At 33.1% G+C, this 23,044-nt stretch overlaps 1 protein-coding gene across 4 annotated transcripts in view; it reads left to right on the top strand.

Moving 5' to 3' along the window:
• LOC114335387 (dmX-like protein 2) overlaps positions 1-20,775 on the top strand; it is a 257,436-nt gene extending 236,661 nt beyond the window's left edge. For all 4 annotated transcript variants that reach the window (XM_050656400.1, XM_050656403.1, XM_050656401.1 and 1 more), the window contains 4 exons: positions 3,469-3,677; positions 7,139-7,208; positions 13,001-13,293; positions 19,955-20,775. In XM_050656400.1, coding sequence (XP_050512357.1) covers positions 3,469-3,677; positions 7,139-7,208; positions 13,001-13,293; positions 19,955-20,152 — 770 coding nt within the window. In that variant the 3' untranslated portion in view covers positions 20,153-20,775. The remainder of the gene's footprint in view (positions 1-3,468; positions 3,678-7,138; positions 7,209-13,000; positions 13,294-19,954) is intronic.
• The last annotated feature ends 2,269 nt before the right edge of the window (positions 20,776-23,044 follow it).

Raw genomic sequence — 23,044 nt, 5'->3', positions numbered from 1 at the left:
ATGGTTGAAAAACGTAAAAGGCGAGCACTTGTTTTTTTATGTTTTTTCAAAATTATTGCTATTTTGCAACAAGGGTGACAATTTTTAAAATTTTTAACCAATCCTATATTGTAGGAAATTTAATTACGCAACTTTTATGTCAGTACGACTTTTCTCGGAAGTGAACACTTTTAAAGTTATAATCAAAAAAACGAAGATAAAAATCGAATTTTTCCTTTATTTTTTGATATTTAGATTATTTAAACAATGTTCCGGACCTTTTTGAGTGGGAGGATAACTCAACTATTATTATATGAGTTATTTCCAAGCAATTTCTGCAAAAAATATGTGTCACCTCTCAACGTCCATCTCAAAACAGATGCGCCCTGGACTAGATATACACATCAGCGATTCACAATTTGGATTCTGTAAAGGCCTAGGAACAAGGAAGGTACTATTCTCACTTAACGTCACGATATGAGTCACGAACTGTACGTGTATTTAATAGACTATAATAAGGCTTTTAGGCTTTTTTAAGAGCTACGACGCTTAAGTGGAACTGGGCAAAACACTTAGCTAGAACACAAGATGGACGATGGACAAGGCGAATCATGGAATGGAGGCCCAGAAACTATAAAAGAAGCCGAGGATGACCACCGATTAGATGGACCGACGACATAAAAATAGTAGCGGGAAACTGGCTACAAGCATCCCAGTGTAGAGAACACTGGAAAGAACTAAGGGAGGCATATGCCCAGCAGTGGACGAGATTGGCTGATTGATGATGATGAATACGGCTTTTGATAGGGTTAGACATGACCAACTGATTGAAATATGAAAAAAGAAGATTAAACTTCAGAGATATAAGAATAATTTCAAACTTATCTGGCCAAAAAGCAGTAGTGAGAATAGAAGACATAACATCAGAAGAAATATAAATACAAAGAGGTGTTCGACAAGGGTGTATACTTTCACCAATATTATTTATATACTCGGAAGACATATTAAGTAAGCCAATGGATGAACGAAACGTAGGCATTAGAATTAATGGCGTGATCATAAATAACCTGAGATACGCTGATGATACAGTTCTTTTAGCCTAATCACATGACAAGACCTTCAGATACTTCCTAACACATTGCGTGCTACGTCGCTCATATATGAGAGACACAGATGTTCTGCCAGAGGCCACGTCGCTCATTTTTGATATACACGTACGACTGACTTTCATTGTCATGGATATGCCGTGGCCCCCAAGAGTATTATCCCGATAAAGGGATATGTGTTATGTGCACGCAATGTGTTAATAAAGTGACCTCGGAAAGTGAAGAATATGGACTATCACTCAACATAAGCAAGTCGAAATATATGACAATAACAAAGACAATTCAGGACATTCGTGAGATATATGTACAGAATCAGCCTATTGAAAGAGTAAGAAGAATTCAAATACCTAGGTACAACCATTAATAAAAACAATGACAGCTCTCAAGAAATACGAATCAGAATCGAACAGGCCAGAAGCACATTTATAAGAATAAAGAGGCTCCTCTGATGTCGAGACTTAAACTTTGAGTTAAAAATACGACTGTTGAAGTGCTATGTGTTATCCGTATTATACTACGGGATGGAAGCGTGGATATTGAAGAAAATTGACGTGAGGAGACTGGAAGCATTTGAGATGTGGATGTACCGAAGAATATTGAAGATCTTATGGGTAGATAGAATAACCAACGTAGAGGTAATTAGACGTATGCATAAGGAAAGAGTAGTACTTCTAACAATTATTAAAAGAAGAAAACTGAGATATATGGGACATGTGATGAGAGGTGATACATATGTAATACTCCAGGTCATTATGCAAGGAAAAGTCCACGGAAAAAGATCCATAGGAAGGAGACGTAACCCATGGTTGAAGAACTTTAGGTATTGGTTTGGATGTAGTAACAACGAATTATGTAGAGCCGCAGTCTCAAAAGTAAAAATCGCTCTGATGATTGCCAACCTTCGAAGCGGAGACGGCACCTAGAGAAGAAAGAAGGATGTACAGTGCTAGCCAAAAGTCACGTCCCCCTTGTATATTTAGAATAGTTATACTTATTCTAGTGAGATTGGAGGGAGGACATAAACGGACGTAGAACGTAGGTCAACTAGTCGTAACAGGTGACGTAATAGTTATATATGACGTTACGGAGCCACTGTGACCGACACTTTTAAATGGGACCTTAAGGCAAGTGATATTTTGTTTGAAAAGTATTAAAAGTATCTACCTATTCCAATCATACTAATTTTGCTTGCGTTTAAGCCGATTTTAATGGTTCTTATTTATATCTTAATAAAGATTTAAGAGCCAGCTCTTATATTAAGCGTTCAAAATGGGCTCCATTTGCTTTCTGACCGTAATGCATTCTATTGCTATATTCTTGTCGTACTCACAACAGAAAAAATCTAATGGTGTGCGGTCCAATGACCGAGCTGGCCATTCTTTTGAGCATCATCGTCCAATCCATCTACCACAATATTCCTCATCTAGGTAACGTCTTACTGCACCATAATAGTGTGCGGAAGCACCATCTTGTTGAAACGTTATATCAGACGTTCTTGGAAACGAAACGACGTGTATATGTTACCCACATGTGGAGTAATTCTTCGTTGAAGCATGTCCCATACATGCTCGATGAAGTTAAGGTCGGGGGTTGTGCTGGTCAAGGCAGCACATCAATACCTTCGTTGATAAGCCAGTCTGTCACTGGGCGTCCACGTATGGACGCCGTAGGACGTGGAACCGTATCGGCAAATGGACGAACAATAGATTGTAGAATGGTGTAGAAGTACTGATGAGCAGTAAGGAAGCGGTTTGGAAAAACGAGGTCCGTTCTGCCACCGACTATTATTCCACTCAGGTGGAATTCACTAACCAATTCAGGTACCGTAATTGTTGGTTCTCTTCTTGCGGTTAACACTAAAAATCGGTCTTGAGCTGCAGTTGTAGCGTGCTCACCTCCTAGATAACGTTCGTTTGGACTTCCAGTGCCACAAAAACGCCGCCACAATAATTGACTTGTAACACTTTGGGAGACTCCCATGCGCTCAACTACATTAGTTTGCCGCATGCCACATTGAAGAAGGCCTGCAGCCCTATTTATCTCATTCAAAGTGATATGACGTCGTTCCATGATAAAAAACAGTATTTTCAATGCACTAAGTAAACAAGAACTTCATAGCATGATCAAAATCGTATCCAGATCCAGCAGATTATTACTGCAGTATAAAACGTATAGTTATTTCCTCTCATGTAAAAAGCTTTGTCAAATATTCGTTAACACTTTTGCTGTTTTGTTTTACTCACAAAAATCTACAGGATGAGCAACTGTATAAATTCAATTGAAATTAAACGATCACGTTAATTTATTTTTATTAATTTTATTATGTTATAGAAATATCCCTTGACTTTTCAGATGTGTGTATTTATTCTTTATGAATTTTAAGATTTGACCGGAGGTCAAGATGGTTCAGTACACTTATGGGAATGGGGTCATCAACAGCCCGTAGCTGTACCCAGACCTCCTGGAACGTATGCGAAAGTAACCAGGGTGAGATTTTCTCAGCATGGTAATAAGTTTGGTGTAGCAGATTCGGATGGAAACTTAAGCTTATTCCAAGTGGGTTTGAGTGTTAATGCTACAAGACCATTTTTCGTAAGTATATGTTTTTTATATTACTAAATAGTTCCTGATATTATCTTTGAGAAGGCTATTTTTAGTTACTTAAAAAATCGATAACAATTAAAAAAAATTGTCCAAAGCAAAATTAGAAATGGGAGAGATACTAGAACGTCATGATCGTTAAAAAACGATAAAATAAAACCTTTGACAAAACTTAACTAAACTAAAATCACAATAAAGAAGCACTAGAAATAAACAAAGCAAGACATGTTGAATGTTACAAGGTGTACTCCCAAATCATGATTTACAATGTATATGTGTATACAGGGTGGTTCATCTTATTCGCCTCGGTCTCTGTACGGAAAACCACTTGATATTTTAAAAAAATTTCTTCAGAGAAATATACAGGGCCTTTAATACTACAATCTAAAAATAATGTGAATTATACAGGGTGTTCCAAAAAAGAGTGGTATATCAAAGTTATATTTTTTCTTATGGAATGCCCTATATCTGATGACATTATTGAATTGACCTTAAAAAATAAGCTATACTTTCATAAGGGTTCCCTATACCTAAATACAGGGTGTTTTGATTTATTTCGATTTTTATAAAAATGTAAGGCTTTAGAAAAAAATAAATATCTACGAATCTAAGAAGCAGTAACAAATTCTTTCTTGGATCTTAATAATAGACTATTTAGCATACTTAAACAGATGCTTATTGCAACAAAATTTCTTACAGGGTGGTCAAAATATGAGATTGTTCTATTAACAAATTCAAGCTGTAATAACTTACTTATTTTAAATGGAACACCCTGTATCTTACTAGTCTATCGAGTAGAAAATTTACTTAGCTTTTAATTTGTATTAGGGTTTCCTATACCTATCTTTTTACAGGGTGGTCAAAATATTAGATTGTTCTATTAACAAATTCAAGCTGTAATAACTTACTTATTTTAAATGGAACACCCTGTAGATTACTAGTCTATCGAGTAGAAAATTTACTTAGCTTTTAATTCTTATTAGGGTTTCCTATACCTCTCTCCCTTCATTTTTTAAATATTTAAAATTTCCTAATTTGTAAGCTTTAAAAATTATAATTACATACGTACCTATGTCGTGTTTATGTAACACATCACCAACACCGGCAATATACTTAGACAAGATACTGTCATTAATAATAAAATTTTCATTGTTATCATGTAATCACACAGAGTGTTGTATTATTTTAGTTGATTTTGGCCTACATGTATAATTGAATAATATGTTTATTTTAAACTGCATACCCTATATTAGATGCCGTATTCTGGAAGATATTTAAATTATATTTCATTCCGTATAAGTATTTTCCATATCTTAACCCAACGGTTATTAAGTAAATTTAAGAACGCCACTTTTTGTTTGAATCTTTAAATCGCAATTACAAACAATTAAATGCAATGGCTACTTTGACGAAAACGAGCCTATTGTACAAAAATATGTAAAAATGGGTATTTACAGAATAACATGGGAATTTATATTTACAGAATAACATGTGTATTGAGAATGTTAACATGGAATTGAAGAGATTTTAAATATCTTCCATTATAAAGAATAGAATATCGAGTATGTCATTTAAAATAAGAACACTCTGTGTGATTAAATAATAAAAATGTGAATTTTATTAATGAAACTATCTTGACTAAGATATTTAAGTATATTGCCGGTGTTGGTGATGTGTTGTACATAACCACAACATAGGTACTTAATTCTAATTTTTAAAGCTTACAAATTAGGAAATCTTTAATTATTTAAAAAATGAAGCTAGATAGGTATAGGAAACCCTAATAAGAATTGAAAGCTAAGTAAATTTTCTACTCGATATACTAGTAAGATACAGGGTGTTCCATTTAAAATAAGTAAGTTATTACAGCTTGAATTTGTTAATAGAACAATCGAATATTTTGACCACCCTGTAAAAAGATAGGTATAGGAAACCCTAATACAAATTGAAAGCTAAATAAATTTTCTACGCGATAGACTAGTAAGATACAGGGTGTTCCATTTAAAATAAGTAAGTTATTACAGCTTGAATTTGTTAATAGAACAATCTCATATTTTGACCACCCTGTAAGAAATTTTGTTGCAATAAGCATCTGTTTAAGTATGCTAAATAGTCTATTATTAAGATCCAAGAAAGAATTTGTTACTGCTTCTGAGATTCGTAGATATTTATTTTTTTCTAAAACCTTACATTTTTATACAAATCGAAATAAATCAAAACACCCTGTATTTAGGTATAGGGAACCCTTATGAAAGTATAGCTTATTTTTTAAGGTCAATTCAATAATGTCATCAGATATAGGGCATTCCATAAGAAAAAATATAACTTTGATATACCACTCTTTTTTGGAACACCCTGTATAATTCACATTATTTTTAGGTTGTAGTATTAAAGGCCCTGTATATTTTTGTGAAGAAATTTTTTTAAAATATCAAGTGGTTTTCCGTACAGAGGCCGAGGCGGATAAGATGAACCACCCTGTATACATTGTAAATCCCAAATCATGATTTACAGAGTTTGTACATTGTAAATCATGATTCGCGAGTGCTCCTCGTAACATTCATCGTGTGTTGGTTTTAGTATAACGATTTTAGTATAAACATATTCGTGAGGTTAAACGGAGTAGGTGATTTGAAAAGTTTTGTCGTTCAATAAAAAAAAAAAAAAAGATTTATGGTTTCGACTTACGTATTTTTCTAGTAATCTTCTAACTCTGAACTGATCCATAAGACTGTGAAAATATTCTTCTATATGTAATATTGCCTCTACGTTCGATAAAAATCGCTAACCCGTCGTGGCGATTTAATGTCAAAAAAAAAACTAGTCGATGAACATGTTGAATTATACAGTGACGAGCGCCCTAATAACCGGCAAAATAACGCAAAGATGGAAATTAAGTTGTGAGTTAAAAGGAGATGAAACTAGTAGAGTTGTAAATTATCGATATAGACGTATAAATTAACATTACATTACATAGTTTCCCACCTTTAGACGTATCGGAGGAGTATAACAATGACAACTGTCACTGTGACACAGTGACACAAAATTTTATAAAATACTCCTGTCACAAACGTCTAAAGGTGGGAAACTATGTAATGTAATGTTAATTTATACGTTTATATCGATAATTTCCAACTATACTAGTTTCATCTCTTCTAATAACAAAAAATATCTTGAATTTTTGTGTGGATTGCTGGTCTTCCAAAAATAAATAAAAATTATCATTGAGCATTAAATTTTGTTCCATAAAAATACTAGGAATGTCAACTTTGAGCAGTTGTAAATATAGAATGAGTTGACAGATTTTCATACTTCACATCATGTTCTCATCGAACAGTTGTACCATATTTAGAAAAATAAAACTTCCAAGCCAGTAGCATTATCTCTTATTGAACGATAAAACTTGAACATCGTATACAAAAATTAATTAATTTGTTGGTTTTATCTTTCAGACGCTTCAGTGCCATAATAAGGGCATCAGTGACTTTGTATTTCTTGGTTCGTGCAGTCTTTTAGCTACAGGTAAGTTTTAATAGACAGTAAAGTTAAATAAATCTACAATGAATAAACATGACTAGTGGTTAAATAACCACTACAGTGGATCCCAAACTCTTTTTTCAGTGCGTCATTAGTTTTGACGTCATATAGGATTTTAAGAATGTCGCAAATATTTATATTTATGTAAACATCAATATTTATACAAATATTTGCCAGAATATTAATATTTAAAATATTTTAATGTAAAAATAAATAAATATATAATCAAATTTCACTATACAATATCCGAATATACATAAAATATTTATATTTACGTCGCTGAAAAATACTAACCTAGAAATTACAATTGTCATTTTATCATATGATATTGTGAAAATACTGTCACGATCGATTACTTGTGTGTCAAATTATCTTTATTCGCATCATTGATTAGTTATCTATTTAGAGTATTGTAATCGCCAACCAATTATACATCTATAAGTATAACTCGATTTAATATGCAAATACCCGTTAAGAAATACATAATTTTCTAAATTCAATGCATAATAATCACAGAGGTACGTTTTCTTCTGTCACTTCCAACTGTAATGCGTTAGAGAGAATTCGATAATCTGTGACGCACTGAGAAAAAGAGTTTGGGATGATCTGTAGTCATATTCGCGGTGTGCAAGTACTTGGAGGGAATACGAGAAACGATCGTGCGAGAATAGCGAAGAAATATTGCAACTTTCTTAAATAATTCATATTGTTAATTGAAATTGTCAAATTGACGTATATGTCATACCTACTATTATTGAAGAAGAAAAATTATATATTGCTCCACAATATTGATATGATATGCAATTATTATATAAAGGTAAATTTAATTAATTGTATTTTGCTTGCAGTACTGCATTTTAAGAAAGTGACATCTACGCAGCAGTAGAAAATCTTCAGAAATCTATACAAGAAGCTGCTTGGTATGCTACCCCTGACTGCTACCAAACAGAATTGAAAGAGAATTGCCCAACTGTAATAAAGGAAATGATTGCTAGAAAGAGAAAAATAAAGGAAGAGTGGCGAAGAAAAAGAACACATGAGAACAAGGCGAAATTAAATAAAATCACCAAGGAAATTAAACTACAATTGCATAATATCAAAAATAACAAAATACAAGAATATCTTACAGGTTTATCAGCAAACGCAGACAGTGAATATACCCTTTGGAAGGCCACGAGAAAAATCAAACACCCGAAACAACAAATACCACCAATACGAAACCAAGAGGGAAACTGGTGTAGAAATAATAAGGAAAAAGCCGAAGCATTTGCAAATCACCTCACTAATGTATTCCAGCCACATCCCATGGAAGATGGTGACACAGAGGAAGAAATAAATGACTTCCTGGAATCGCCCTACCAGATGGATTTTGCAATTGACATGCAAAGGTCTGAAAATGATAACGCAAGTATTTAATGCAATATTTAGGCTAGGTTACTACCCAGAACAATGGAAAGTTGCTCAAATTATTCTCATACCTAAGCCAGGGAAAAATAAAACTCAGGTGACTTCATACAGACCAATAAGCCTGCTACCTGTTCTATCAAAAATTTTGGAAAAACTTCTCCTTAAACAATTATCCCCAGTTATAGAAGAAAGGAAACTAATTCCCCAACACCAATTTGGGTTCAGAACACAACACGGAACGATAGAACAGGTACATAGACTGGTAAAACACATCAGAAGTGATCTAGAAAATAAAAGGTATTGTTCTGCTGCATTCCTGGACATTGGTCAGGCCTTCGACAAGGTATGGCATGCTGGTATGCTCTTTAAACTAAAGAAAAACCTTCCTCATCCTTTTTATCAAATCCTAAAAAGCTATATTTCCAACCGACATTTCCTAGTCAAACAGGATAATGAATACACAAGCCTAAGACCAATAAAAGCCGGAGTACCACAAGGAAGTGTCTTGGGACCGATATTGTACTTGCTCTACACTGCTGACCTACCCACAAGTAACAAAACAACGTGTGCAACTTTTGCTGATGACACTGCTGTACTAGCCTCTCACCATGATCCAAATACAGCATCCAGAACCCTTCAGAAAGACCTTAATAATATACAAATATGGCTTAAAAAATGGAAGATAAAGGCGAATGAGAGTAAATCCATCCATGTAACCTTCACCATGAGAAGACAAACATGTCCATCTGTAACACTAAATGAAACTCAACTCCCACAAACCGATACTGTCAAGTACCTAGGAATCCATCTTGATAGGAGATTAACTTGGCAAAAACACATTTTTACAAAAAGAAAACAACTAGGAATAAAATTTCGAGAAATGTACTGGATCATCGGTCGTAAATCTCAACTATCACTTGAAAACAAACTGCTGATATATAAAACTATATTAAAACCAGTGTGGACTTATGGTATCCAACTTTGGGGGACAGCCAGTCAAACTAACCTAGAAATATTGCAGAGGTTCCAGAACAAAGTCCTTAGAACAATGCTGAATGCCCCTTGGTACGTGCCAAACTATGTGATAGAGCAAGACCTCAATGTGCCATCCATAAAAACAGTAATAACGGAATATTACAAAAAATATTCCAAGAGACTAGAATCTCATCCAAATGAGTTAGCCAGCAACCTTACTGATGACCACAATGATGTACGACGCCTGAAGAGATTCAAAGTAGTGGATCTAGCAAGAAGATTCGAATAATCTGTGATAACTAAACTTATTTTAATTTAATTTATGTAAAGAGGGTGATCACTGGATCTCCCTCTACAGGTCAAAATTTTCAATTTTTGTCAAATAATTTACCTATTGTTCTCAGTTGAGGACAGATTGTAAATATTACAACATTAAATAAAAAAAAAAAAAAACTATTATTGAAGAAGAAAAATTATATATTGCTCCACAATATTGATATGATATGCAATTATTATATAAAGGTAAATTTAATTAATTGTATTTTGCTTGCAGTACTGCATTTTAATAACTAATTTTATTTACTACATACAATTGTTTACGTTTTAATAACATAACCTGAATCTTATTTTTTCTTATTATTTTTTTGGACTATGGCATTGACAATTATCCAGTAACCAGGACTAATATAATTGGCCAATATAATTAAAAGTGCGAATAATGTTGCTGAGCGTAGAAACCAGGTGTCGCTTTGCCGAACTTGCACGGTCCCAATAGGACCGTTTGAAGAAATGACCAGAAATAACAATCGAAGGAAATTACTAGAATGTTGCACATTAAACAATATTAGAATAACTGATACATTTTTTAAGCACAAAGAAATCCTCATGTAGACTAGAGAAGTCGAAATGAGAAATATTCAGGGTGTAACAAAAAGGCAGGTCATAAATGAAATCACATATTCTGGGACCAAAAATAGTTCTATTGAACCTAACTTACCTTAGTACAAATATGCGCGTAAAAAATGTTAGAGCCCTTTTAAGTTACAAAATGAAAATCGATTTTTTCCAACATATTGAAAACTATTGGGAATTTTTTATTCAAAATACACATGTGGCATTCTTATGGCAGGAACATCTTAAAAAAATAAAAGTGAAAATTGTACACCCAATAAAAATTTTATGGGGGTTTGGTTCCCTTAAACACCTCCAAATATTTGGGTACGTTCCAATTAAACTATTATTGTACCATCAGTTAAACACAATGTTTTTAAAACTGTTTTGCCTTTTAGTACTTTTTCGATAAAGCCAGTTTAGTAAGATTATAGAATATTATTTTCATAATGTTATCACCAGGTCTCTATAATCTTACTTAACCATGTAAAAATATGTGTTGGATTTTACAAATGTTCAAAATATCTCGATATATCAATGCCAAAGCATTGTAAAGAAAATGAAATATAATGTACATAATTTTGCAGAAAATTATATCATCAGTGACATCATAGCAATGAACAGTGAAGCTTTGAAATCGGGCAAAAATATAATATTGTGCTGGATAAAAGCACACATTAGTATAAAAAAACAACGAAATAGTAGATGATCTGGCTAAAAAAGCAACAATGAAGGAATCCGCTCTGCAAACCTATCAACTTCCTATGGGAGACATAATTTCTATTATCAGATCTATCAAACGGACGAAATGGCAGGAACAATACAACTATTCAGACAAAGGAAATTATTACAAAAAAATCCATCCTACACTTCCCATCAAGACATGGTTTAATCAAGTTTCCAACAGAGGCTTTATCAAAACTATTTATCGAATAAGAAGCAATCACTGCCTGACTCCAGTCTACAAAAGAGAAATAGGACTTGTAGATAATGATGAATGTTTACGTGGAGAGCTAGCTGATCTACAACATATGCTGTTAGAATGTCCGTTACATTTTATTGAAATGTCAAATTTCTATACCAATCTAGTTCAAGTTAATGTACAATTTCCTTTTAATCTTATATACTTTTTACAATCAAACAATCTAAATATTCATAAAATTTTATGCAACCATGTTAATTGTTTAAAATTAACGCTTTGATAAAAAATACATAAAAAACAAAAGAAAAAAAAAAACAAAAAAAAATAATCAAAGGTAATACCACGAGTCCTCTAAATTTTATCGATAATTTTTTTTTGTTTTCACGAAAACTTCTTTATTTGGTAAAATTACTAAAACAAACCGAATGATAAAATCACGAGTCCGAAGGACGAGTGATTTTATCCATTTTGGTTTGTTTGAGTGATTTTACCCTAAATAAAGAAGTTAAAGTATGAAAACGAAAAAATTTATCAAGCAAAATTTAGAGGACGAGTGGTATTTGAAAAGATTATTTTGTGAACCAATATGTATTATTAGTAAATACGGGCATCTGTGAAATATTTTTAAGACAACTAGGATCAATGTCTTAAGTAGGTTATAGATAAATTATTCTATGATTTAAAAATGAACCAATTTATTTATTATATCTATTGTTAATACATAAAAACTGTTTAAATCGAAAATGAACAATTATTAAAAACACAATTTTTATAACTAATATTAGATTTTCCAATGTCGTTCGTAACGTATTATGTGAAATTTAGGGTACCTTAAGTTTTATCAGGGAAGATACTGTTTTATCAAGGAAGAGGCTGTTTTATCAGTATTACACTCAATGATTGGCTAGAACGAAGCGTGGTGATTGGCTGAAAAAGCAAAAACGTCAGAATTTGACAGGTGAAAAAATAATCAGAGTAAAAAACTTAGTAGTAGTAATAGTTTTAAATTTAGATACTAAGCATATATTTTGTAAAAGAGGGAATTCAAAACACATTGACTGGTTAGTTGGTTGCTTAAACTAGTGCCAATAAAACACAAACACACACACAAAATATCTCGATAAAAACTGGCTTATCAAAAAAATTAAAAAGATTTTATTTAACTAAAGGTACCATAATAATATTTTAATTGGAACGTACACAAATATTTGGGGGTTTAAGGGAACAAAAGCCCCATAAAATTTTTATGGGGTGCACAAATTTCACTTTTTTTAAGATGTTTCTGTCGTAAGAATGCCACATGTCCATTTTCAATAAAAAATCTCATAGGTTTCGATATATGTATTGGAAAAAATCGATTTTCATTTTGTAACTTCAAAGGGCTGTACCTAATTTTTTTATGTGCACATTTGTAATAAGGTATTAGGTTCAATTGAACTATTTTTGGTCCCAGAATATGTAATTTAATTTATGACCTGCCTTTTTGTTACGCCCTGTATATTTAAGAATTATTGAATTTTAATATTGTCAACATTGATTTAACTATAACCTTCATATCTTTAAAATGTCAATATAATTTTAGCTGGCCATAGTTCCGAGAGTAAAAACGTCTGCATCTGGGATTCGATTCTTCCGCACGGAAAGGCGTTAGTAATGCCGTTTACTTGCCACGATCAAGGTGCCAGCAGTTTGGTGTTTGCCCCACAGCATCAAGTTCTAATATCTGCTGGTAAAAAGGGTGATGTCTGTCTCATCGACGTTCGATCCAAGTCAATAAGGCACAAATTCTCTGCCCACGAAAGCGCTGTAAAATGTATAGCCATCGACCCTCACGAAGATTATTTCGCCACTGGATCTGCTGATGGAGATATTAAGGTTAGTATAAATTCACTAAAACATGGTATGGTAATAAACGAAGGAGATGTACCCTTATGTGGGGTTGGTTATCAGGAATACACTTATTTACTCACCTGTACTTCATTGTTAGTTAAATTCAATGTATTGTACCCAGCTGATGACGACAATGACATTCTATTCTAAACGGTAGCAAACTCCAAACTTAGTTGAAACTCTCCCCGTAATCTGACTAATTAGAATTAATAATCTTGTGTTATTTTTTGTACCTATTTTATATATGCGTGCTGGTTTATGTTTTCACTTTCAATTAGACTTTGCATGTATGATATCAGATTAGCCAAGTGGACTGAGGCGCACGATTGACAAATCTAGTGGATATGCGGTCAAGGCGATCGAGGTTTGAGCCCCAGCCCGGTGAATAGAAAAATAAAAAGGCTGACGTCGTAGTCTAAAATTCTAAAAAGAATCTACGACTTGGTCTGGAATAAGCTGGTGTCTGATCGGCTTTTAGATTAACGAAACCGGTAGATATAACATCGACAAGTGCGCAGCCTGTCCGTTTCCCCTTAATCCCCACTCCTTTGTCCTCGGACGGAGTATATCCCCTCCAGCACTGTCCGCCGGCAATAACTTGTTCTCTGGTTTAAATTTTTTACGTTAAATTGTGTGATTTTGAAAATTAAGTTCTCGACTGTGTTAGTGACTTTATTTTATAAAATGCCACAGTGTATAATCAAGAACTGTATTTATCATACAAGTGCAAATTGTGTGAAAGATAAAAAGTCAGTTAACCTATTTAGATAAGTTTAAAATATTCTATTTGTAATATTGTGGTCATTCCTGGCCATATTTGTATCGAGAGGAAGTGTTGGACGCTGTACTTCAGAACCGGACTTATACATTTTAATACTAGCAAAATACATTTTAAATAAATAAGCGTCGAATTGCATTTCTGATTGTTTCAATACATACTATAAATCATAAATGGTATAAAAATTGGGGGTTAATATTCAATTTCGCTTAAAGTCACCATTTTGATGCTGCATCTTGAATTAAGAGATTCATTTATGGGCAATTGTATTCCTTTGGAAATGATAGATATCAATTATGAAGCCTGGTGAAATCATAAATAAATCGTGTAGCAAGGAGACAATAGTAGATGAAGTTGATGACGCATTGGACGAGGGCAATGACCTGTCTGAAATTATATCTTGTATAAATGTTTCGGAATATAAAAGAGAAGTAATAACACACATTTCCGGCTACGTTGTACGTAGAATTTCAGCCCAGTTAAAATGCGAGGACTGTATTGAGAGCCTGTGTGGAGACAGAAATGATTTTTTGATTTAATTTATTAATCAGAAAGATAAATGGAATGCAATACCTTACCCTTCAGCTGATGTTATTTTAATTTGTAGCACTGCAGAAAAATTTTTACAACATTTTTAACCGTTGTAATAACCAAGTATTTTATAATCTTTTAGATAAAAAACTTTTTGAGGATAACAAGATCCATTTCTCCGAGCAAAACTTTTTAACGTCGCATTTTTCTAATTTAGTTAAAATGATTGTGTTAACCTACATCAATATTAGAATACACCATTATAATAAAATTTTATTAGATAAGACTGTCAGTAAGAGCATACAGTTTAACTGTACAACTGGTTGCTAATATCACCAACGTTTTGTTCGCCGAGGGCCTAGAAGAGTTCCGGATATGAAACATGAGATAGAGAGGTTTAGTGGGTATTACAAGTATCGAGTCCCACACTACCTTAGAGCGAAATACTAGGCGCTAGGGTGTGCGTAAATGCATTCCTCTCTTAAAAAAAAAGTTTATAATACATAATATATCTATCGCTAATATCTGCAACACTTGCGAATTCTATATTATACTTTAAATAATAACGTATTATATACTATATTATACTTTAAATAATAACGTATAAGTACTCATATTAAGTTTTAGTTGTTTTAAGTAAATCATTTAATAATTAAATCGCCGGTATTTTATTATTCCAAAATTTTCCTGAATACGTACCTGTCGCCCCTCCCACCCACTTGTCCCAACTTGGAATATTTGGCAGCCTTTGCGCATCTGTTTCTTGCCTGAACGTTATATCTTTCGTCTTCGTTAATCTAAGGATCGGCCTATGGAGGAGCGGTACTGCAAGGGATAAGGGTTTGCGGCTCGGTGTCACTCCTCTATAGATCCCTACCGGAAGGGCGTTGACGCCTAAAAACGGTGTATATATATGTATGATATCATAATACAATTCTGCTTAATCGGCGGGATTTCTTTGGGTCAGACTGAATGCGTGTGCCCCATATACTTGTAATACGTCGACGCAAGTTTACGAATACTGAGTTAAATTCAGTTACAATGGTAAAATAAACCGTTTTGTGAGGTATCCGCTCGAACTGATTTTAAATGTTTATAAAGGATTTACAATATATTTTTATGGAAGTATCAAAGGTAACTCGGGTAACAAGGGTTTATTTATAATAAATATATTTTTCTTCATGTGCCACCTCCTCTAAGAAGGTTGGCAACCATCATGGCAATTCGCACTTTTGATAGCGCTGCTCTAAAGAGCAGAAGTGCAGTTAAACCAAGCTCTGGTTTAACCAGGAGATGCGTCTTCTTCCACGACTCCTTCTACCCTGTATTCTTCCTTGAATTCTTAATTGCAACAAGTTAATAACACTCGCCCGTCATCATATCCCAGATATTGCAGTTTTCTAATTTTAATTGTATTCAAATCCTCTTTATCTTTTCCCATTCTTCTCAACACCTCGACATTCGTGACTCTATCCGCCCAACTTATTCTTAATATCCTTCTGTAGTCCTATAACTCGAAGACTTCTAATCTGTCCGAAACATCTTTCTTTAATGTCCAAGCCTTCAACCCATAAAATAATACGACGAACACGTAGCATCTCAGAAATCGTATCTTTAAAGAAGTTGCAATGTCCCTGCTACAGAATACTTTTTTCTACTTTGTTGAAATCATTTCTTCTCCGTTCTATTTTTGCTTTAATCTCTTCTGTGTACTCATTACTTTCGGCAAACCGTATATTATTGATTGGTAGACCATTTACTTTTATTCCCTTAGTTAGTTCTTCTAGTGCTTCCCGGATTATTTCATCTGAATACAAATTGAACAAAGTGGGAGGCAGGACACAGCCCTGCCTGTCGCTCCCCTCAATCTGTATTTCATTTTAAAAGACGTTGTTCTCTTTTACCACAGCGATCTGATTATACTAGATAGCGCTAATGATCCTGAGGTCTCTCATGTCCAAGTTTTTCTCTTCAAGTAATTCGACCTTACCGAAGGCTTTGTTGTAATTAAAAAAACACACATATACGAGCTGATTACCATCAATGCACCTTTGCATTTACAGCGAACAGGGCTTCCCTCGTTCCCAGTGCATTTCTAAATCCAAATTGTGTCACCAATGTCTTTAGTTCAAGCTCAAGTTTGTTGTGTATTCTCCGGTGTATCATCATCATCATGCAACAACCTCTTCCGTCCACTGCTGGACATAGGTCTCTCCCATTTTTAGCCACTCTCCACGGTTCTATGCGTCTTGTTGCCATTTCTTGGACATTCGTTTAATGTCGTCCACGCAGCATGTTGGTGGTCGTCCTGTGTTGCGTTTGTCTTCTCTGAAGAGCCCGTCTATTAGTTTTTTGGTCATCTTGAGTCTTTTAATCTCGCTACGCGGCCTGCCAAATTCCATTTCAGCATGGTATGCGGTCGACGACATCAGATATACCTGTTTTTTTTTCTTAAGTCTTGGTTCCTTCTTTTGTCTTTTTTGTACCGCCGGGAATCGATATTTGAATGCGGCTTTGTGCCACTCATATTTTTAGTGCTGTTTTTGTGAGCGTGAGAGTTTCTGCTTCGTATGTCATAATATAAAGAACGCATTGGTCAAATGTTTTCCGTTTCATAGCTATCGGGATGTTGCTCTTAAAGATGTCTCTTAAGTGAATCATTCGTCATTCGAAATTCACAGGTCTGATTATCATTGCTTATTCTGATTTCCGAGATATATGCACTTTTCTGTCAATTCGACAACGATTTTGGATGGTTAGTAGTCCAAGTAATGAAGCTTAAAATAGGTCAAAACCTCGCAATTTTTACAGAATGGATCGATTTGCTTGAAAATTTGAGAGTAAGTAGTGGATAGTTCAAGGATCAAAATCTATATGATGCCGAAAGGCGCTTTTACCATGGGGGTGGTTGCTACCCCATGTCGGGGGTGAAAATATTTTATTATATGTTGACCGCAAAAGTTGGTAAAAACATTCATTCTAAGCAAAAAATGTTCTATATATTTTTTTGATAAAATTAATAGTTTTCGATTTATTCGCTATCGAAAGTGTTAGTTTTACATTAAAAAAATTAATGTTTTTAATCAGTTTTCTGCAAATAACTCAAAAAGTTTTCGTTTTACCAAAACAACTTTGCTTAACAAAAATGTACGTTTTGAAAAATCAACAAAACCATTTTTTTTTTATTTTCTTTAAGACCAATAGTAGGTCTGGATCCCGCGTATGAAAAAAAAGTTGATTAATAGCAAGCTGAAAATTTGTTAATAGCTTAAGGGTGTCTAGTCAGACAAACTTTGATATTTGAAAACACTGGAATAGGGGAAGTTTTAATTGTGGAACAGGTTAAAAATTTGGAGCGGTCAGACCACGAAAACGGCACATGTGTTTTGTCCGAGAGAACAGACTTAAACTCTTCGAACAGAGATTAAACTCTCATGCAAAAATCAGACTGCTATTTATCACCAAATGGGCGTTTTAATGAGTCGAACATGTAGAATATGTCAAATGACAGGAATTATGACAGGTGATATATAGCAGTCTGATTTTTGCATGAGAGTTTAATCTCTGTTCGGAGAGTTTAAGTCTGTTCTGTCGGACAAAATAAATGTGTCGTCTTCGTGGTGTGACCGTTCCAAATTTTTAACCTGTTCCACAATTAAAACTGCCCCTGTTACAGTGTTCCCATATATCAAAGTTTATCTGACTAGACACCCTTAAGCTATTAACAAATTTTCAGCTTGCTATTAATCAACTTTTTTTTCATACGCGGGATCCAGACCTATAGTAATCGAGCTATACTTTAATATATGTTAGCTCTTCTTCGTCAAATGCTAAATATTGTAGTTTCAAAGTCAAAAGACGGGAAAACTATGCATTTTTCGAGGATAATTTGTTTAAACTAATTTGAAGTATTTAAAAGTATCTATCTCTAGAAATTAAAAAATTCTATAGCTCAAAAATTAAGTGGCTTATAATGAAAAGGATATCAGACCCTATATTTTTCAGCGAAAAAATGATCGAAAGCAAACCCCTAATCACCACCCTGATTAAAATTAGTCATTGACCTTATCTAGTCTTCTTTATTTATGTATTATTAATAGGTTCTAGAAGTTTAACTGCTTTAGAATGATTAGTTTAAAAAAAATGGAGTCAAAAGCAAATATCGAATTTTTGAAGTTTGGTAAAAAATTCTCATTTCTTCAGAATAGAAATATTATCATCAGAGATACGAAAAAATATTTAAATATGAAATTGTAGCTTATTTAATTCCCAAGAACCTGGTTTGGAAAAATTTTTTCTACGGTAAAAATTGAGTAAGCTATTGACAATTAAATCTTGTAATAACATGCAAAAATCACCTTTACCAACCAATTCAAAGTCACCACTTTTTGCGACTGAGGATTTTAAAAGGATTTAATATTAATAGTCTTATAGATCTTGTAAAAACCTACAAAACTATTTTTTACCAAACTTTCTAAGATAAAAATTAAAAAGGTTACGGTTAAAAAATCGATATATATTTTTGAAAAAAAAAAAAAAAGAAATCCAATTGGAAGCATAATAATGTAAGTTAGCTTTGCTTTTAGTCATTGACCTTATTCATTCTTCTTTATTTATGTATTATTAATAGATTCTAGAAGTTTGACTGGCTTAGAATGATTAGTTTTAAAAAAACAGGAGTTAAAAGCGAATAACGAATTTTTGTAGCTTAGTAAAAAATGCCATTCTCTTCAGAATATAAAGATTAGCATCAGAGATACGAAAAAATGTTTCAATATAAAATTGTAGGTTATTCAATTCCCTAGAACTTGGTTAAAAAAATTTTTTCTACGGCAATAATTGAGTGAATGGTAAATGAGTATATATCGAAAAATATTGATTTTTTCTGTATAAAACTCACACTTTCGATAGCGAATAAATCGAAAAGTATTAATTTTATCAAAAAATGTATAAAACATTTTTTGCTTAGAATGAATGTTTTTATCAACTTTTGCAGTCAAAATATAATAAAAAATTTCCACCCCTAAGATGGGGTGGCAACCGCCTCCATGGTAAAAGCGCCTTTCGGCATCATATAGATTTTGATCCTTGAACTATCCACTACTTATTCTCAAATTTTCAAGCAAATCGATCCATTCTGTAAAAATTGCGAGGTGAAATGCTTCGGTTCCTGGACTATAGGTGTTCGCTGTGAACTAAATTTCTCATAAATTTTGCCTTACTAAAAGTCTTTTAGTCTAAAAATGAACCTTTAATAAATATACCTGAAATTTATTATGTAATAAAAATGTAAGAATTATTCTACTGGTAGTTAATTTTTATTTTATTATTTTGTAGATCTGGGGTGTGACGGTTCCAAATGTCCTTCTATCCCTACCAGCAGAACATGCTCGTAGCAGCTTCTTCAAGAACATTGGTCAAGGAGTCACCCAGTTACACATCGATAATCATTCTCGATTATTTTCGTGCGGAGCTGATGGTAGCATGAAAGTCAGGCAATTGCCAGAAAGGGAATCCCTATTGAGTCATCATTAAATTAATAGAAATATGTGTTACTTTTATCAAATATGATGCCTACGTTATTTCAGCCTAAACAATAGTACTATGAGAAAATAATAATTAAATATATATTTATATTCAGAGTTTATTCTAATTTTAGACCAATATACGTCATCAGAAATGTCATGTGACAATAAATTACTGAAGGACAAATTGACTATACAAATTGTCGGTTTTCCGTAATTTTTTTTCCCTTTGTAGATTCAAAGATCCCTTTCATAGTTTTTATTTTAATTTAACTAAACCTTTATTATTTGAATTATCAAGAAAACACAGAATAGCAGAAAGTTCTTTGTTCGCATTTCTTAAATATTTTTATAATATTTACAACATATTCAGTATCTGTTATGTAAGTATTAAAATATTCTTCTCCTTTTTGGGTGAAATAATAAATAAATATTTAAACAATTTTACGCAATCAGCACCAATAATGTCCAGATAATTGTTGTTGAACTTTATTTAAATCTATGTCTATTGTATTATTAACTGTTGAACTGTAGTTACATAGATATGTATATCTAATAAATAATATATTAAAAAATTCAAATTAATATTGTATGTACTTTAGAATTGTAAAATTTTAAACAGAATAAATCGTATAATTATTGTTTTTACTTTTATATAATTTGATTTAAATAGGGTATTGCTCCAAAAGGAAGACACGTTGAAGATTTTTTATAAAATTGAAGATTAGATAAAAAATATTCAAACAATTGTTTGAAATAACTCTCCATTTCGAGATACCATAGCAGGAGATTAAGGTAGCCAGGCTAAAATGTAAAGAATGCTACAAGAAAGATCGGTAAATAAACTCTACCAGAGAAACCGACGTTACCAGAGAAAGACTCAATTGCGTAGTAGTGACAGTAGATTAACATTAATTTTAAAATCTTCGTCACTGGAAAGCGTGACCCAAAAAAACGAACGAATTATAAGCTTATTGATGACAAAACAAGTGTTTCGTGCATAAAATACATATGTAGTTAGTTTTCAAAAAAGATTCGCAAAACACCAGGCACCCGCCCTCATATCAGAGTAAATTAAGACGTGGACCCAGTAACATCTTTGTTGGCAGTTCTCAAAATCCTTCAAGGGTTTTACTGTATATATTTACAAAGTGCTCCCTAGTCTCTCAAAGATTGTCCCGCTTTTGTTTCAAAAGCAATTAATTACAAGTTTTAGTAGTGCTTTCTGTGTAAACAAGTGTTAGAAGTTTTGCATTTTTACTGGTAGCGTAGATAACACGGTTGTCACATATCTACTTTAAGGATATGTATTAACACAGATTAATAGCGGTGCCGCCCAAAATCCCGACAGCCAAAATCCCGACGGCCAAACTCCCGACACGCCAGAATCCCGACAGGTCAGAATCCCGACAAATAAAAATTCTGTCAGATTTTCAAAACTATAATACATACTATATCCATCTATTTTTGTTACGTTACAGTATTATTTCAAACATGAAATTTATTTATATTTTAGCTAGTACTAATATCATCTACTTTCAAATATGTAAATTAATTCCCAAAGATTTTTCCATTATTGTTTTCACTAGTTTTGGAAAAATGTGAAAACTTTGAATTATCCACGTCCTTCTGTCCGTCCGTCCGTCGGTCTGTCTGTCCGCAAACACAACTCCTCCATCATTATACCAGGTAGAATGACATTTGAGGTGTCAAATGAAAGCTTATAATCCGTTTTATTAATCAGTTTTAATTTATTTCCAAGTATGTAGGTGATATTAGTATAATTAGCTAAATATAAATATACATAATATAAATAAATTTTATGTTTAAAATAATACTGTAACGTAACAAAAAATAGATGAATACTATGTATTATAGTTCTGAAAATCTGACAGGATTTTTAATTTGTCGGGATTCTGGCCTGTCGGGATTCTGGCCTGTAGAGGTTCTGGCGTGTCGGGATTTTGGCCGTCGGGATTTTGGCTGTCGGGATTTTAGGGTAGACCCATTAATAGTGATTTGAATGGCAAAGATATTCAAAAGACATATATGTACTTGAGAGCAAAAAAATCGACTCACTCGATGATTTTGTAAACCTGTTGTCCGATTTGAGTGATTTTTTTAGTATGTACTTATTCTTTAATAATATCGCTAAGGAGGTAAATGTCATTTTATACCGGGTGTAACAATCATACTGTGTTTTTTCCTTAAAGTTCGGAACACCCTGTGGAATATCCTAGCGTATATAAAATATTGAAATTAAAACTAAATTGTAGCCTTACACTTTATTAACATTTTCCTTTTTGATGCATTTGCTTATGTTGGATAATAAAAAAGTTAGGTACGTTAACAACTAGCCATGTTTTTTTCTGCTCAGTTTAATAAACAAGTCTAAAGTACGCTATGAGAAATTAACAGTTTAATGGATGTCAAAGCATAGTCCTGATCTTAACCCGATCGACCATTTGTGGTACATAATTGGCAGAAGACTACGACAGTGTTTGCCACCTCCTAAAACCTTATAAGAGGTAGAAACAGTAGCTCTCGAGTTTTGGAATGCGTTAGTTGTAATATAAACTTACATATATCTTTTATTATCGAACATAAGCGAATGAATCAAAAACAAAATGTTAGGAAAGCCTAAAGATGCAATTGTGTTTTAATTTAAATATTTTATATCTAGAATATTCCACAGGGTGTTCCGAAGGAAAAACACAGTATGATTGTTACACCCGGTATACAATGACATTTATCTGTCTAGCAACAATATTATTACATCGATTTTCTTAACACTTTAACTCCTGGGCCTATTTATCCTCATAAGTTGTCACGGCCTGGCTACTTTTTGTTGCTTGAATAAGTTCTATTCTTGTGTATCAAATTCATACACATAGGATAAGGG

The sequence above is a fragment of the Diabrotica virgifera genome, chromosome 7 (genome assembly GCF_917563875.1).
Source record: "Diabrotica virgifera virgifera chromosome 7, PGI_DIABVI_V3a".
Taxonomy (NCBI): Eukaryota; Metazoa; Arthropoda; class Insecta; order Coleoptera; family Chrysomelidae; genus Diabrotica; species Diabrotica virgifera.
The sequence above is the reverse complement of the archived record's forward strand: the minus strand, read 5'-3'. Positions and strand labels throughout refer to the sequence as shown.